Source organism: Bos indicus, chromosome 15, assembly GCF_029378745.1.
Source record: "Bos indicus isolate NIAB-ARS_2022 breed Sahiwal x Tharparkar chromosome 15, NIAB-ARS_B.indTharparkar_mat_pri_1.0, whole genome shotgun sequence".
In the NCBI taxonomy this organism is placed as follows: Eukaryota; Metazoa; Chordata; class Mammalia; order Artiodactyla; family Bovidae; genus Bos; species Bos indicus.
In genome coordinates this window covers 38,645,460-38,662,610 of record NC_091774.1, presented here as the reverse complement: position 1 = coordinate 38,662,610, position 17,151 = coordinate 38,645,460, and the positions used below count along the sequence as shown (strand labels likewise).

Sequence of the window (17,151 nt, the reverse complement as noted above, 5' to 3'; positions counted from 1 at the left end):
AAGTGATGCAAGTGGATGCCATGATCTTAGGTTTTTGTATTTGAGTTTTAAGCCAGCTTTTTCACTCTTCTTTCACCCTCAAGAGGCTCTTCAGTTCCGCTTTGCTTTCTGCCATTGGTGGTATCATCTGCATATCTCAGGTTGATGTTTCTCCCGGAAATCCTGATTCTAGATTGTACCTCATCCAACCCGGCTGGATGATGTACTCTGCATGTCAGATAATAAACAGGGTGACAATATACAGTCTTGACATACTCCTTTCCCAATCTTGAACAAGTCCATTGTCCATTTCTGGTTCTGTTGCTTCTTGTCTTGCATACAGGATTCTCAGGAGACAGGTAAGGTGGTCTGGTACTCCCATCTCTTGAAGAGTTTTCCAGTTTGTTGTGATCCACACAGTCAAAGGCTTGAGCACAGTCAATCAAGCAGATGTTTTTCTGGAATTCTCTAGCTTCTTCTATGATCCAATGGATGTTGTCAATTTGATCTCTGGTTCCTATCTTTTCTAAACCCAGCTTATATATCTAGGAGTTCTTGGTTTATGTACTATTGAAAAGCCTAGCTTGAAGGACTTTGAATATTACTTTGCTAGTATGTGAAATGAGCGAATTATATGGTAGTTTGAACATTCTTTGGAAGTGCCCTTTGGGACTGGAATGAAAACTGACCTTTTCCAGTCCTATAGCCACTAAGGTACATGCTCAGTTACTTAGTCACGTCTGATTCTTTGCAACCCCTTGGACTGTAGAATGCCAGGCTCCTCTTTCCTTGGGATTCTCCAGGAAAGAATACTGGAGTGGGTTGCCTCCTCCTCCAGGGGATCTTCCCCACCCAGGAATCGAACCCACACCTCCTGCATCTTCTGCATTGCAGGCAGATTCTTTACCTCTGGGCTATTTGCTGAGTTTTCCAAATTTGCTGACACATTAATTAAATCCAGCAATTTAACAGCATCATCTTTTAGGATTTGAAATAGCTCAACTGGAATTCCATCACCTCCACTAGCTTTGTTTGTAGTGATGCTTCCTAAGGCCCATTTGACTTCACATTTCAGGATGTTTACTGTAGGTGACTGACCACAGTATCGTGGTTATCATTAAGGCCTTTTTTTGTATAGTTCTTCTGTGCATTCCTGCCATCTCTTTGTAAGATCTTCTGTTTCTCTCAGGATGTTTACTGTAGGTGACTGACCACACCATTGTGGTTATCATTAAGGCCTTTTTTTGGTCTAGTTCTGCACATTCCTGCCATCTCTTTGTAAGATCTTCTGTTTCTGCTAGGTCCTTACCATTTCTGTCCTTTATTTTGTCCATCTTTGCATGAAAAGTTCCCTTGATATCTCCAGTTTTCTTGAAGAGATCTCTAGTCTTTCCTGTTCTATTGAAAAAGCCTTCTTACATGAACAATGCAAAGAAATGTGAGCATATAAAGTGTATTTTAAATCCCAACTGAGAGCACAATGTAAACAGCTTTTCTAAACAGTGCTATCCCACTCAATTTACATTTAGTAAAGGCACAAAACCAATAAAATGCTAATAAAGTATAAATATCTAAATGTAGTATCGATATCTGACAACTGTTTTAACTTTTTTCTCTTTTGTTCTCCTTATTTATGAATTTAAGAAAATGGCCATGTGAACCAATTTTAGCCCAAGAAAATTGACCAGAGTGTTAGACAATTTTCTGAGCATATCAACAGAGATATATTTTTGGACATACAGAAAGATAAACCCTTGAGATTTAACATGAAATCATGCTTGTGAACACAAAACCAAAATCTTTAATGTGCTAAGCCACTTTTCCTGTCCTGTGTTATCATCAATAGGTGTTCTATAGAAAAAGGATTCCCTGGTTATATAAGATTAAGATATGATGGGTTAAACCAAACTTTACTGAAGGACCTCTCAACATTTTCAGTATGCTAATGTGGGTGGTGAAACACCAATACAGAACAATATAAAGCTTTTCCAAACTGACTTGACTGTGGAATCCCTTTTCTCTCATAATATCTAATGGCATCAAGGAAACTAATATTCATGGGAACAGAGCCTGGGAAATGATTTAATCCGAAACTGCATCAGTTGTTCTGCTCTCATCACAAATCTCTAACGCTGGACACTGCACCCACCCGATCCCTTTTTAGCATTCCCAGTATCTTTCCTATTTGGTAGCCACTGACTCTGCTTTGAGATCTTGGTGTTCTGGAATCTCAAATGCCCTATGATCCCCTGGTTCATTTGATTAAAAAAGCAAGTGGCTTCAAAGTTTCTGACATCATACGATGTATCCGTCTCCTTCACACTTCAAACAAATCATTTCATTCTCACTCAAGTGCTGAAATAGGAGATGCCGCTTTCACTCTTTCACAGACCTGATCTATGGACTCATCCTGAATGTAGCCTGAATCTTAGCTGGAAGGCAAAGTGTAATAGTTTAATGTTCAGACTTAGGTAAAAGAGCAGACTATCTCAGTCATCCCCAAGGAAAGCAAGGGCCAAAAGAACAACACAATCTGACCTGAGGGAACTGAACTCAGCTCACAAAGGCATTTAGAATCATCCTGGGGATGGTGCCCAGCCCTGGCATAAAATGAGAGAAAAGGGAGGAGAAGGTGAGGCACAGAGGCAACATGGAAATAGGACAGCTCTCTGAATCCTCTGGAGTTGAATGCTCCCAGTGCAGCTTCAGTAACTGGCTGGCTGGAAGCAACTTAATTCCTGACAAACATAAAGGAACACCCAAAGCTAAATGTGAAGATTAAAAATCTATTTTGGATTATCTGCTTTTCACTATGATTCAGAATAATTAAGAATAGTATGTTTATTTTAGGCAGTTTATAATCCTCTTTTTAAAATGAAGATGGATACAGATGGCCAACAAACACATGAAAAAAATGTTCACTCAACATTACCAATTATTAAAGAAATGCAAATCAAAACTACAATGAGGTCATCACCTCACACTGCTCAGAATGGCCATTATCAAAAAATCTACAAACGATAAATGCTGCAGAGGGTATGTCGAAAAGGGAACCTTCCTACACTGTTGGTGGGAGTGTAAGTTGGTACAGCTACTTCGGAGAACAGTGTGGACATTCCTTAAAAAGCTAAAAACAGAACTACTACATGACCCAGCAATCCCACTCCTGGACATATACCTGGAGAAAACAGTAATTTAGAACTATATATGTACCCTAATGTTCACTGCAGCACTGTCTACAATAGCCAGGACATGGAAGCAACCTAAACGTTCATCAACAGAGGAATGGATAAAAAGTATGTGATACACATATATAATGGAATATGAGCCATAAAAAGGAACAAAACTGTGCCACTTTCAGAGACATGGATGGACCCAGAGACTGTCATGTAGAGTGAAGTCAGAAAAATAAATATCATACAACGTCACTTATATGTGGAGTCTAGAAAAATTTTTACAGATGAACTTATTTGCAAAGCAGAAATAGACACACAGACGTAAAGAACAAACATATGGATACCAAAGGGGAAGAGGGGAGTGGGAGTATGGAGAGACTGGAATATATATATCTATAGACTACTATGTATAAAATAGACAACTAATGAGCACCTACTGTATAGCACAGGAAACTCTATTCAATGCTCTGTGGTGACTTAAATGGGAAGGAAATCTTAAAAAAAAGGGGATATATGTACACATACAGCTGATTCACTTTGTTGTACAACAGAAACTAACACAACATTGTAAATCAATTACACGCCAATAAAAATTAATTAAAAGATAAAATGAACATGGATCTGTTTTCTCAAGGTATTTGATACTTTCTTCTAGAACCTAAATTTCAGAGAAAAGCCCTTTAGAACACGATGAGGCATTTTTAGATAAACTGATGTCAGAATATTAAGTCAGTAACCATTAATCTGGAGAAGGAAATGGCAACCCACTCCATTGTTCTTCCCTGGAGAATCCCAGGGACGGGGGAGCCTGGTGGGCTGCCGTCTATGGGGTCGCACAGAGTCGGACATGACTGAAGCGACTTAGCAGCAGCAGCAGCAGCAGCAGCAACCATTAATCAAATAAATCAAGGCCTATCTCATTTCATATCACTGTATCTTTAAATTCTCTTAAAAAGTTCATATATTCACAACTCAAACAGCAATTTAAATTTATAATAGAAATCTATAATGCAACTAAAAGAAATTCATTGTTACATAACTAAAATTATGTAATTACACATTTATTCATAAAACAACAAAAGACTTAGGAATAGATCTGTTTATTGTACTGTGAAAATGGTCTTGATACATGTGAGAAACATTATATACTTTGAGGACAGCATTCAAAACTGTTAAGACAAAAGACAAACTATAATTTTAAAATCAATCTTGATTTAAGGGAAAGGCTATAAATTATTGGCTGGAATGCATTCAGCATGAACTCAGATTCTATATAACACAAAGCACAAAAAGAGTACAAAAGATGTTGGAGTCCAGTAAGCCCATACCTAGATTTTAACTGTAAAGCTGCAAAGACTTTTTTGTTTATTCTTATATACTATTTTTCTTCTGAGACAAGTTGATTTTATCTCCAAGACTTAAGGCCATTCCCTGTAAGAAAGAATGAAGATGTTTATACATAATTATTAAAACCGTATGTAATCAGTAGGTTATTCCATCTTACCAAGCCCCCACTCAATGATACCAACCAACACTGAAACTAGGATGTACAAAAAGACTCAACAAAGCTTCACTTGGTTAAGTACTTGTAGTGCTAGATTGACAGAGTCACTAGATTTCAAAAAACTAAAGAATACATTCACAAACACTCCACAGGAATTAATCTGACTGCAAATAAACCAGAATGACAGACCCAAAAGGTGGGCCATTTATTAAAGGAAGCAGTTATATTTCAAGAGTGAAAAGTGAAAGCGAAAGTTGCTTAGTCATGTCTGACTCTTTGTGACCCCATGGACTATACAGTCCATGGAATTCTCCAGGCCAGAATATGGGAGTGGGTAGCCTTTCCCTTCTCATCTTCCCAACCCAGGGATCAAATCCAGGTCTCCTGCACTGCAGGCAGCTTCTTTACCAGCTGAGCCCCAGGGAAGCCCAAGAGCCCCAGGGAAGCCCAAGAATACTAAAGTGGGTAGCCTATCCCTTCTCTAGCAGATCTTCTCGACCCAGGAATCAAACTGGGGTTTCCTGCACTGCAGGTGTATTCTTTACCAAGTATGGTTATTATAAATATGTGTGTGTGCTTAGTCGCTTAGTTGTGTCCGACTCTTTGAGACCCCATGGATTGTGGCCCGCCAGGCTCTTCTGTCCATGGGGATTCTCCAGGCAAGAATAATGGAGTGGGCTGCCATGCCCTCCTCTAGGGGATCTTCCTGACCCAGGGATCAAACCCAGGTCTCCTGCATTGCAGGCAGATTCTTTACCATCTGAGCCAGAATGAGGTTGTATTAGATCATATATATGATATATAATTATATTATTAGAAATATTAAAATAGTATATATTATAGATATAAAATAATATATCATTATAAATATTAAAACAAATATATAATTATATTATAAATATATATTATAGATATGAATAATATATATTATAAATACAAGAATTGTATATATATACATACATATAAGCATCTAATGTCAACAATAAAAGTCTGTAAGTAAAGACTGGCTATAATTTCCAACAAGGTAGAGGTTTTTTCTTAGGAAGAGTTATTTCACAAGAATAAAGAAATCTTTAGTGGTTATTTAAAATGGGATAAATAAAATGGGCATTTATGTGATTAAAGCAAGATTTGATATTATACCCTACCTGAGGTTAAATGGGCCAAAAGGGACCCCCACTGGTCCCCAACATTAACAGCCAAACACATCTGTTCTATTTACCCAGTTTTAAAATATGCATTTAAGAGGCTACAAAAATTTGCACTGAGATATTTGACCAGTAATTATTGGGGCAACAGTTAGACCAAAGGGCAAGAACTCCTCAGCTCAATCTCACTCTGGAGATGCCAGAACTTTTTATACAAAGGTCACTAAAATGGACAGGGAAAAAGAAAAAAAAAAAACTTATAAAACTCCTCTCTCTAAGACCAAGCTTGTTGATTGGATCCCAAATGAAAACAAAGGTTAAAGGGATAAAAATTTACAGAATTGAGATGAAAGTATATAAAACTGTATATTTAAATGGACTTTACATAAGATGGTTGGCATCCCACGTAGCTCAGTGGTAAAGAATCCACCTGCCAATGAAGGAAATGTGGGTTCAATCTTTGGGTCGGGAAGACCCCCAGAGAAGGGAAAGGCAACTCACTCCAGTATTCTTGCCTGGAAAATCACACGGACAGAGGAGCCTGGCAGGCTACAGTCCACGGGGTTGCAAAGAGTCAGACACAAGTGAGCAACTGAGCACTAGCAATGCACAAAACACTAGTATGCCAGAGGACACTATATATAGAAATGAGAGAGACACAGATTCTTTCTCTTTGTATTCAGTTCAGAGACCATCTCAAAAAAAGCAACCGTTACCTGACTCTTTGCACGGATTCTTATGTGGCCAGTAACAGGGGCCTCTGGTCCCTGTTGTATCGGCTTTTCAATGCTAACGTTTGCAAGTGCATCTTCTCCAAATATGGAACGAGCATAGAGGTTGGCTGCCATAAAGCCACAGTAACCAGAAAGTGCCTGCAAGAAATTTGGGATAAACTTAATACTAGAGAACTACACATAAGCAAGACTAAACAGCACAGGTAAATTATCACCACTTAAAGCAGCTTATTCACCACTTATTCATACATGACTGTATGAACCTGTTGATACTCGCAGAACTATACATGTAAAATGTGTGAGCTTTAGTGTTGTCTGTATCTCGATAAACTTGATCTTAAAGAAACAGCACTTATCCTAATTTGCATTTCTATATTCTTTGTTTAGAGTTGTTTGACTGCCTCCTACACCAGACCTTAAGCTCTATGAAGAAAGAGACTATTTTTATTTTCTTCATTATTGTATATCCAGCAGCTCACAGAGTATCGGGCATACAGTATTTATCAGACTCACTATCTGTTGAATAGACTAACATGAATTAAAGCCTACTTGACTTGGTCTGGCAGTATTCTTTCACTGATTAAATCACTACCACAACATTAGCAGAAATTTTATAAAGAAAACTTCCTTACATTCTCAGCTTCAGTTTTTGGTCTTTTTCTCTAGTCTTTTTTTCATACATACACAAACATAGCAAAAAATCAGAATACATTAACAATTCCATACTTGATCAGATATATTCTGACCCACAATCAGAATCAAAAGAAGAGGTCATGGACATTTTCTAATCTAGTACACTCTGGAATAAAGTTTTTAGTTAAAAGGGAGAAGACTGAAAAGAAAAGTCAATCTGACTATTTAGTTGGGTCACTGCTCTAGGGACAAGCAGATACTGCTCCTATTTCAGTAGAAAGCAGTAAGCAGATTCACACATTCTACGGTATAGTTTTTTCTAACTAGTCCAGAATGACACTGCTTTTCTCAGGCTAAGTAAAAACACAATATACTACAGAAAATACAAGAAAGCCAAGAATCTACCATTACTCTGTATCAGATTTAAGAAGTACCCAGGCAAATCTTACCTTCTCTGGAGTGAGGCATTTCATGTTGGTTGACTTTAATATGTGCTGTAAATAGTCATTTAAATCAACTATATTTGTGTTAACTGTCACCTGTACAGAGGAAGAGGAAAAAAAGTCAAGAGATTATACTTTTAACAGAGAGAAAGCTATGAATTTCTTATCTTGGGGCTGATAAAACAATCACTTATGTGTCCTATTAAAACCTCCTTCCAAGTACTTAAGGGGAAAGGGTGGGCAATGAAAAGTAAATGACATCTACAAAATCCAACAAACTGTAGGCTGGTATCAGAACTTTCGAGTACAGATAACTTCATAGACCGTCAACATGCTGTACATAAAATAGTTCTAATAAAAATCAAGGCTCATAGGAACAAAGTTCGCTAGCAAGCCACTGACTTTGCAAAGCTTCTATCAGATACTGATTCAATGGTAAGTTTCTATTCATACACACAGGGATGGAACATTGTTTATAATGTCTTGAACAATTAGATTAATTATAGAACTGTTACTCTCACCAATTTACAACAGTAAATTAACCAAACCAGTTGCATGCTTTCCAGTTAAGGCTAATTTGTAAGCATAGATACTGAAAGACTTTGCTTTTCACATCTGGGATTAATTTTATCAAAGAATCCCTCAACACTAGCCAAAAAGAAAGATAAGGAGTTTAAGGACTAACTTTGTTTTCCCATTCAAATTCAGCCCACATCTGACGGAATTCGGCATCAGTACAAGTTGCAGGCTGGATATAGTCCATGATGTCAATGTGAATATCACTGAGGACCACACAATTTCTGTCACTTGCTGCTCCAGAGACATCATAAACTGCAATTTAAAAAGATTCCCAATCACCAAAGGCAAATTTTAATTTAAAAGTTTTCATATTTCCAAATAACAACTATGATATTAGCAAATAGTTCTGCTTACTCAATACTGAGCTCTATTGTGTATGTTTTACAAATTAATTACTTATTTAATATTCCCATTAATCCCAAGTTACAGTATTATTACTTTCCATCTTATAGAGAAACAAAAACAGAAAAGTTAGGTTGCTCAAGGTCACAAAACTGGTTAAGTGGCAGAGGCCAGGATTCAGTCAATGAGTGCTTACATAGCAGTTGCAATGTGTTATAGACACTGTGGAAAGATATACAGGTAATAGTGTTCCCACAGTATAAGGCAATGGCACCCCACTCCAGTACTCTTGCCTGGAAGATCCCATGGACGCAGGAGCCTGGTGGGCTGCAGTCCATGGGGTTGCTAAGGGTTGGACACGACTGAGAGACTTCACTTTCACTTTTCACCTTCATGCATTGGAGAAGGAAATGGCAACCCACTCCAGTGTTCTTGCCTGGAGAATCCCAGGGACGGGGGAGCCTGGTGGGCTGCCGTCTATGGGGTCGCACAGAGTCAGACACGACCGAAGCGACTGAGCAGCAGCAGCAGCAGCAAGCTTACCAAGAATAAGTTCCTTTAATTTTCAGCCCCACGTCTAAAAATAAATGTATTTTTCTCTGAATCAACTTATCAACTTTCACCACCTCACTTTTGCTGCCTCTTCTCTTCAAGGTTAATACTTGCTGCCATCCGTGATGCCTGCTTTGGTTTAGGACCTCACTCCATCAGTCATCACCTCTTTTACTCTTAATGTCTTTACCTTCATACTGATTTTCTTCCACTAGAGTTTATGAACATAGTCAAGGCTCTCTCATCTTCAAAAAAAAATCTCTCATCCTTTACTTCTTGTCTGGCTACTGCCCCCTCTCAATCTTATCAAAACCAAGGTCCTACACTCAGAGTGATCTACACTCACTGTCTTTATTTCTCCAAGTCCAATGTAGCCCTGAACCTACCACTACTGCCCAAGACACACCGTAAGCAATGTTTTACTATCACTGATAGGTAACCTAAAGGACCTTTCTTGTAGATCTTCTGCAGCTTTGGACACATCTTCAAGATTTTTCCTTACTTCTCTAACCACACTTCCTTTACAGGCTTCTCCTTCTTTTAATATTGCTCTGAATAAAAAACTCTGAACAGCTTTTAATATTCTTGTTCTCTTGGATTCAGTTTTCAAATCTCCCCTCTCTAACTCTTTATGCCCTCTTTAGTTAATTTCTTCCATTTCTATGGTTTAAAAACAAATATTCATCTCTACTTTAGACCTTCTGTTAAGTTCCAGGCTCATCTCAAACTGCCCTTCAGTAACTTAAAGACCGTTTAATTTATTACATCTCTCAGTCCTTCTCTCCTGTATTCCATTTCAGTGATTAACATAAACACCAACCCAATACACCCAAGAAGGAAATCTGAGGGTTGCTCTAGCCACTTACTGTTAAATCAATAACCATGTCCTGGACATTCTACCCCCTTAATATCTATTATATTCAGCCCTTCTCTTCATCCTGGCCATTACTGTGCTGGTTCAAACTCTCTGTCATCTCTCACCTGGGCTACTGCAAGTCTACTAGCTAACCTTCCTGCCTCTTCCAGTCTTCTTTAGGGCTGCCATAGAAATATTTAATCATGTGATTCACCAATAGTTCCTTAATGGCTCCTCTTTATATCCAGGATCAAGTCTGAAATTCTTAGCATGACAAGTATAGTACAGCTGCCACTAACCTTCTCAACCTCACTCTTTTCTACCATCAGGCTCTAGGCCACTCTCAACTCCAGGTATATCAAACTACTTGCATTTGATTCAACTGAATCTCTGTCTGTAGACCAAGTACTGATCTTTCAAAACCCCACTTGAGCTTCAGCTCCTCCACAAAGCCTCTCCTCCCAACCCCCCACCACTCTGCGAGAAATAACCGAATCTCTGCATAGACTTCCACTTCACCAGCACAGGCTTCTGTCACAGCGCTTAACATTGTGTACTGTACATTATCTATTTCCCTTACTGAACTAGAAGCTATTGAGGACAGAGATTTTTTTGTTCCTACCACAGAAACTGCTTTTTTAAAAAAGAGAGCTTATTGACTAAATATCTTTGTGCACGCTAATCCCTAGGTGGCTTGGAAACAAACACCTGTGCACAGTTCTAGACTTAGTTCAACGGTTGATAACATTCCTTCCTCCTTTATAAAGCCTTCCATAGTTAGCATTTTCCCCCTATGATCCCAAAGCACATAGTATATACCCTAGCTCTTAGCATACTGTATTGTAACTTTATATTACTTATTCTTCTCCTCTTGCTTGACAGTTTGAGGACAGTGACTCTCATTTCTGTACATCCAGAACATAGTACAACCCTGAATAGCACAGCAGATGTCCCATAAATCAATAAATGAATGGATTCAAGTCCTATCCTCAAGAAATGTCACACAGCTGCTCATTACAGAAATTCCTTAATAAAAACATCCAAACATCACAGGCTATAAAACAATTCCTTACCTATATTACCAAAAATTATTCCATTTTCTGTTGATGCTACTTTGACATTAGCTTTAATATTTGCAAAATCATGAGGAGCAAGAGTCAAAGGAGACGGCTTTTCCACAAGTTTCAAGTCCCCTGAAAAAAAATTTAGATGTGGCTAAAAAGACATACATATTAACCTCTCCAATCATAAAACCTTAAAATACAGCTCAATAGTTTCTGGTAAAACAAGGAATAAAAGAAGGATTATGATTCAAATATGAGGATAAAAAAAAATCATTTAACACTATTATTCACATCAATATGCACATTTTCTTTTAAAAGGTAATAGGCTTCTCAGAATAATCGTATATTTAAATTCGTTTATGTGTGTGGGGGGGGGTTGTATTTGGGGCATACCATTTTATTTCAGTGAATGGATACAAACTTTTCAAAAAGCTTAAGTCTTAAACTGTACACTCCATTACAAAGAAAGATAAACCAACCTGAAGAAAGAATCAGTTCTTTATGTAGGACTCAAGCTATGCTGACGAAGACAGGGCAGAACTATGTTCTCCCTTGATTTCTTAAAGCCTCTTAACTCTTGCTTAAGTCATATAGAACTTTGTAGGGAAAGTGCACTGTTCCTATTTACAATTTGTATTTTCCAACTTCAAAGCCAGATGCGTAAATGTGTCTTTATTAAGAAGAAGGAAAAAAACTCACATTGCTAAATGTGATGATGTATTACTTTGGCCACACATGGGGTATGTATTTAGTTATGAACTCAGAAAATACCTTGTTCTGCACTAAGGCAATTGAAACTAACTAAGCTATCTGGTGAATCTGTAATATAAGCAGTTCTTATGTATATTTAAAAAAACTGACATATGTTAGATCAAGCTCACTGAATGAACCTATCTAGGAGTACCAAAGAACAAAAGCATAAGAAAGTATCACAGAGGCTCAGAAACTAAGACTTGATTCAAAATGTCACAAAGAGCTCAAGAGAATTCTTATACTAAAACTTGTACATGTCTCTTAGTAACCTGTTATAAAGATTTACCATATAATAAAACTTTCCCTTTATGGTAACTTTCCTTACCCAGAGTAGCTAATTCTAACGTGCAGTTCTGCAAGGTGTCACTGGTTTGGTTCACAACAAGTACATCCAGGACGATGTCATACTGGTTGACATGAACATAGGCTTCTGCATACACAGGGTCTGAAAAACCTGTCAACTGGGTAACCTGTCAGGCAAAAACAATCAAATGACTGAGACAATCAAATATATCCTAGCCAAATGACTAGGGATGTTAGGTGATTAACAGATGTACTTAGATTAAACCAGTCATTCGAAATGGGTATAATAAAATTCTTTTATAATTTAGACATGGTAATTGAAACTTACACATTACTATGTTAAATATGTTCAGCAAATACATTAAACATTATCTCAACTTAGGAACTGAATAGATTTGAACAGATTTTCAGTTAAATCCCTCAGCACATACACTCACTGGTTGTTACTTAAACTCGGGAAAAATAATTACAAGCAAGAAATTCTTGTAATTCCATGAAGATAAATTTTTAGATGTACCCCCACCAAAACTTTTAAAAGAACATCCAGTTCAGTTCAGTTGCTCAGTCGTGTTCGACTCTTTGCGACTCCATAAAAAAAAAATAAAGAAAAGAAAAATCCAGAGTATATATAATATTTTAAAAATGTAAAACATAACATTTCACCAAAAACATAGGCAGCAAAAGAAAAAAATAGGTAAATTAGACTACATCAAAAATCACAAACTTTTGTGCATCCAAGAACATTATTAACACAGTGAAAAGGCAACCCAGAGAATGGAAGAAAATATTTGTAAATCATACATCTGATAAGCGACTTGTATCCAGAATACATAAAGAAATCCTACAACTCAACATATAGAAAACAATCAACCAGATTAAAATCACTCTCAAAGGACGTGAGTAGACATTACATCCAACATTACTAATCACTAGGGAAATGCAAATCAAAAGTAAAACAAAATGTCACTTCATACCCATTAGGATCGTTACTATAACAGAAATGAAAAGTAAGTGTTGGCAAGAAGATGGAGAAATCAGAACCCCTTCTGCATTGAAGGTTGGAATGTAAAACAGTGCAGCTTGCTACATGGAACAGTACAGCGGTCCTCAAAATACTAAAGCAGAATCACTATACTATCCAGCAATTCCATTTCTGGGTTTAACACAAACGAAAGTAGACCTCAAAGAGATATCCAAACATCCACCTTCATGGCAGCATTACTCACAACAACCAAAAGTTTGAAGCAACCCAAGTGTCCATCAACAGATGAACAGATAAACAAAATGTGGTATATATTTAGCCTTGAAAGGAAAGGAAATTCTGACACGTTACAAACTGGATGAACCTTGAAGACATTAGGCTAAATGAACTAAGAAACCAGTCACAAAAGGATGAAATTGTATGATTACACTAATGTAAGGTACCCGGCATAGTCAAATTTACTGGGATAAAAAGTAGAATGTGACTACCAAGGGCTGAGGCAAGATGGGAATGGGGAAATATTGTTTCATGGGCATAGAGTTTCAGTTTTGAAAAATGAAAATAGTTCAGGGGATAGATGGTGCTGATAGTTACATAATAATGTCAATGTACTTAATGCCACTGAACTGGACACTTAAAAACAGTTAAGAGGGGATTTCTCTGGGAGTCCAGTGGTCAAGAATCTACCTTGCAATGCAGGAGATGAAGGTTTGATCCCCGGTCAGGCAACTAAGATCTCTTATGTTGCAGGGCAACTAAGCAAGTGTCATAACTGAGACCTGATGCAGCCAAATCAACTGATATATATATATATTTAAGTAAGTTAAGAGAGTAAATTTGATTTTATGTAAATTTTACCACAATTTCAAAAAACAAAGTGAAAAAAATTTATAACTGTAATACTGTCAATATCAATTACCAATTTTAAGGGAGAAAGTGTTTTAGTAGTTCCTATTCTGCCACTAATCTTACCTTGGGCAAAAAAATCAATTTGAGACTGTTTACTTATCTAACAGAGGAAGGATTAAACTAGGTCATGGATGTGTAAATTTAATATTTGAGAAAAGAGAGATATAAGAATAATTTTCCTAATGAAATCTTATATGGAACTCAATACATTAAGAATATAAAAGTGGAGTTGCACTGTTTAAAGTAGCAGGGGACAGGAGAAACTGAGGGCAGGGTGTGGAGGAGGAGGCTAGTGTTCTACGTTTTAAAAGCTCTAGTTAACCTCTCAGGATCCCTTGGCTCAATGTTTTAGTTTACGGTAATTTGACACACAACTGGAACAAGTTATGAAATCAGCCACAGGACTAATAGTACTAGCATATAGAAAAGTATCAGGTTCCACTGAGTTTCAATTCACATTTAATGAACCTATCAATCACAGTAAGGACAAAAAAATATCCTGTACTAGTTATTTTTCTTTTACAATAAACAGCAGGACAAACAAATTCTTGATTAGTACTTTCTTAAGCAGCCAATTTAAATAATCCACTGGTGTATTTGATATATCGTTACCTTGTTAAGTTTAGATGCTAAGGGATCTGCAGCTTCTTTTCTCTGTGTGTTACCCATTGCTGCCAGCAAACTCAGCTGAAACTGATCTTCCTTGCAGTTCATTTCATTCTTTGCAGTTAGTTGCATGAAGGAAATGGGGTCATCAGGCTGTACTGTCACATTCCTCTTTTCAGATTCTTTCTGTGTTGCAAAAACAATATACCAACTCTCATTAATTTGGAAAAAAAAGATAGCTTTTTGGAGGCCTTCAACATAGACACTCCTCACACATGAGAACTGAAAAATCAACAACAAAGAACACAAAGCACTTTTATGCCTTTATCATGTATATACCTTACCTTTTGGGATAATTTTTCTTCTTCAAGTTTAGCAGATAACATGTGAGAAAGGGACTGTCTGCATTCCTTATTGAAAATGTCATTCATTAAAGGTGAACATTCAGATAAGACCTTGAGGCACAAGGAGATTCGATCTACATCATCGTCTGTAATCGGCTTCTTAGGAAGAGAGGATTTTCCCAAATGTAGGATAGTGGCCATGAGCAACATTGCTTCAGCAACAAAAGACTAGACAAGGAAAGAAATGGTTTATTTATTGTCAGGCTTCTCCAAATGCAATAATGTCACTTTAATATAACTCAAAATCCAAGAAATTAAACCTAATATCACTTAACCTGAATATTTTAGATTTTATTTTTTTACACCCTTCTCCTTCCTGCCATCCTCTAAAACCTTCATTAACCCCCAACTGATTGAGTAGAGATTTTAAAACTATTTTCTCTCACACTTTCCAACTTCGGAAAGTTAAAAGAATGATTTTTTGTTACTGTTCAGTCTCCAAGTCATGTCTGACTCTGTGTGACCCCATGAACTGCTTTGCCAACCTTTGTTGGCAAAGTGATGTCTTTGCTTTTTAATACACTGTCTAGGTGTGTCATAGCTATTCTTCAGGAGCAAGTGTCTTTCTAATCTTGTAGCTGCAGTCACTGTCTGCATTGATTTTGGAGCCCAAGAATGATATACTTCACCAATTGTTAATATTCTGCCAAAACTGTGTTCTTATTCTAACCACATATGTACATTTATTTTTTTGACTTGGGCTTCTGAGGTGGCTCAATGGTAAAGAATCTGCCTGCAATGCAGGAGGTGGGGATTCAATCTCTGGGTTGGGAAGTTCCCTTGGAGAAGGAAATGGCAACCCATTCCAGTATTTTAGCCTAGGAAATCCCACGGACAGAAGAGCCTGGTGGTCTACAGTCCATGGTGTCACAAAGAGTCAGACTTCTGACTTAGCAACTAAACAACAACAACAATTTTTTTGGCTTAACGTATGAAAGCAAGAATCTTTACTTCATAAGTGCTTTAGCAAACATCTCTTGATTCAGGACAGTTTCCTGGATAATCACAGTATCATTATCTCACCTAAGAAATGTAACAATTCCCAACTATATCTACTACACTCCAAATTCAATTAAATCTTCCTAATTGTCACAAAAATTTTTTTTTTTTAAATCCAAGACCAGGTTCATACATTTTATTTGATTATTATTCTCTTGAGCCCCTTGTAACCTAGACCGGTCCCTTGGTTTTCTGTACTGTTTTCCACCATTGTGATGTACATGTATCTACACATTGTGATCAGCATACAGATATGAAAAAATTATCAGAAGCCTGGGAAGGATAAATGTAATAATCCTTTGTGTCCAGATATGGTCTCTAGAAAGAAAGAGAAGGGGAGACAGAAAAAGGTAGCTAAAGAAATAATAACCAAAAATTTCTCATATTTGATAAAAACTATAAAACCACATATTCAAGAAGCTCAATGAACCATAACCAAAGGAAACATAAAGAAAATCACACTAAAGCATATCCTAATCAAATGACTGAAACCTGAAATTATAATTATAGTGATAAGGAGAAAATCCAAAACCAGCTGAAGGAAAACAGGACACACTCCACAAAGAGGCACAAGAGCAACATCTTGATAGTACTGAAAGCCAGAGAACAGTGAAGCAACATCTTTACAGTGCTAAAAGAAAAAACTGTCAACCGAGAACGCTATACCTCAAAGATATCTTTCAAAACTGAAGGAGAAATAAAGGCTTTTTCAGACAATCAAAAACCTAAAGAATTAACTGTCAACAGATCTGCACTACAAGAGAAGTTAAAGCAAATTCTTTAGGCAAAAGGTGTACGATACCAGAGAGAAAGTCAGATCTACATTAAGAAATGAAAAGTGTTGGAAAAGCCATAAATGAAGGAAAGCCAAGACAGCATGGTGATGAACAACCAAACCTCCTTCTGCCTTGTATCAAAGGTGGCAAATTTCTTGAACTAGTATGTTACCAGTAAGCTGGTTCTCTTAAACAGATTCCAGGAAACGCTCTCCCAACTTGCAGAACCAAGGCATAAAATGTTGGAGATTTTTAAGAAGCATAATTTAAAGAACAGACAAGACCTAAATAAATAAATAAGGGCCCTCAGAGAATTACAAAGTAAGTTACTCCTCATAAATAAAAGTAAATGATTAAAAGAGATAACACATCTTATAATTTACCTGATCCTCTGAATCTTATTTATGGA

General features: G+C 37.1%; 1 protein-coding gene across 1 annotated transcript in view; it reads right to left on the bottom strand.

The window, feature by feature from the left end:
- Window positions 1–4,236: 4,236 nt before the first annotated feature.
- COPB1 (COPI coat complex subunit beta 1) overlaps window positions 4,237–17,151 on the bottom strand; it is a 34,705-nt gene continuing 21,790 nt past the window's right edge. The window contains exons 15-22 of the mRNA XM_070803633.1: window positions 14,908–15,135; window positions 14,570–14,749; window positions 12,089–12,233; window positions 11,020–11,139; window positions 8,303–8,448; window positions 7,624–7,713; window positions 6,524–6,679; window positions 4,237–4,586 (exon numbers count right to left, since the gene is read on the bottom strand). Of these exons, the coding sequence (XP_070659734.1) occupies window positions 4,527–4,586; window positions 6,524–6,679; window positions 7,624–7,713; window positions 8,303–8,448; window positions 11,020–11,139; window positions 12,089–12,233; window positions 14,570–14,749; window positions 14,908–15,135 (1,125 nt within the window). The 3' untranslated portion in view covers window positions 4,237–4,526. The remainder of the gene's footprint in view (window positions 4,587–6,523; window positions 6,680–7,623; window positions 7,714–8,302; window positions 8,449–11,019; window positions 11,140–12,088; window positions 12,234–14,569; window positions 14,750–14,907; window positions 15,136–17,151) is intronic.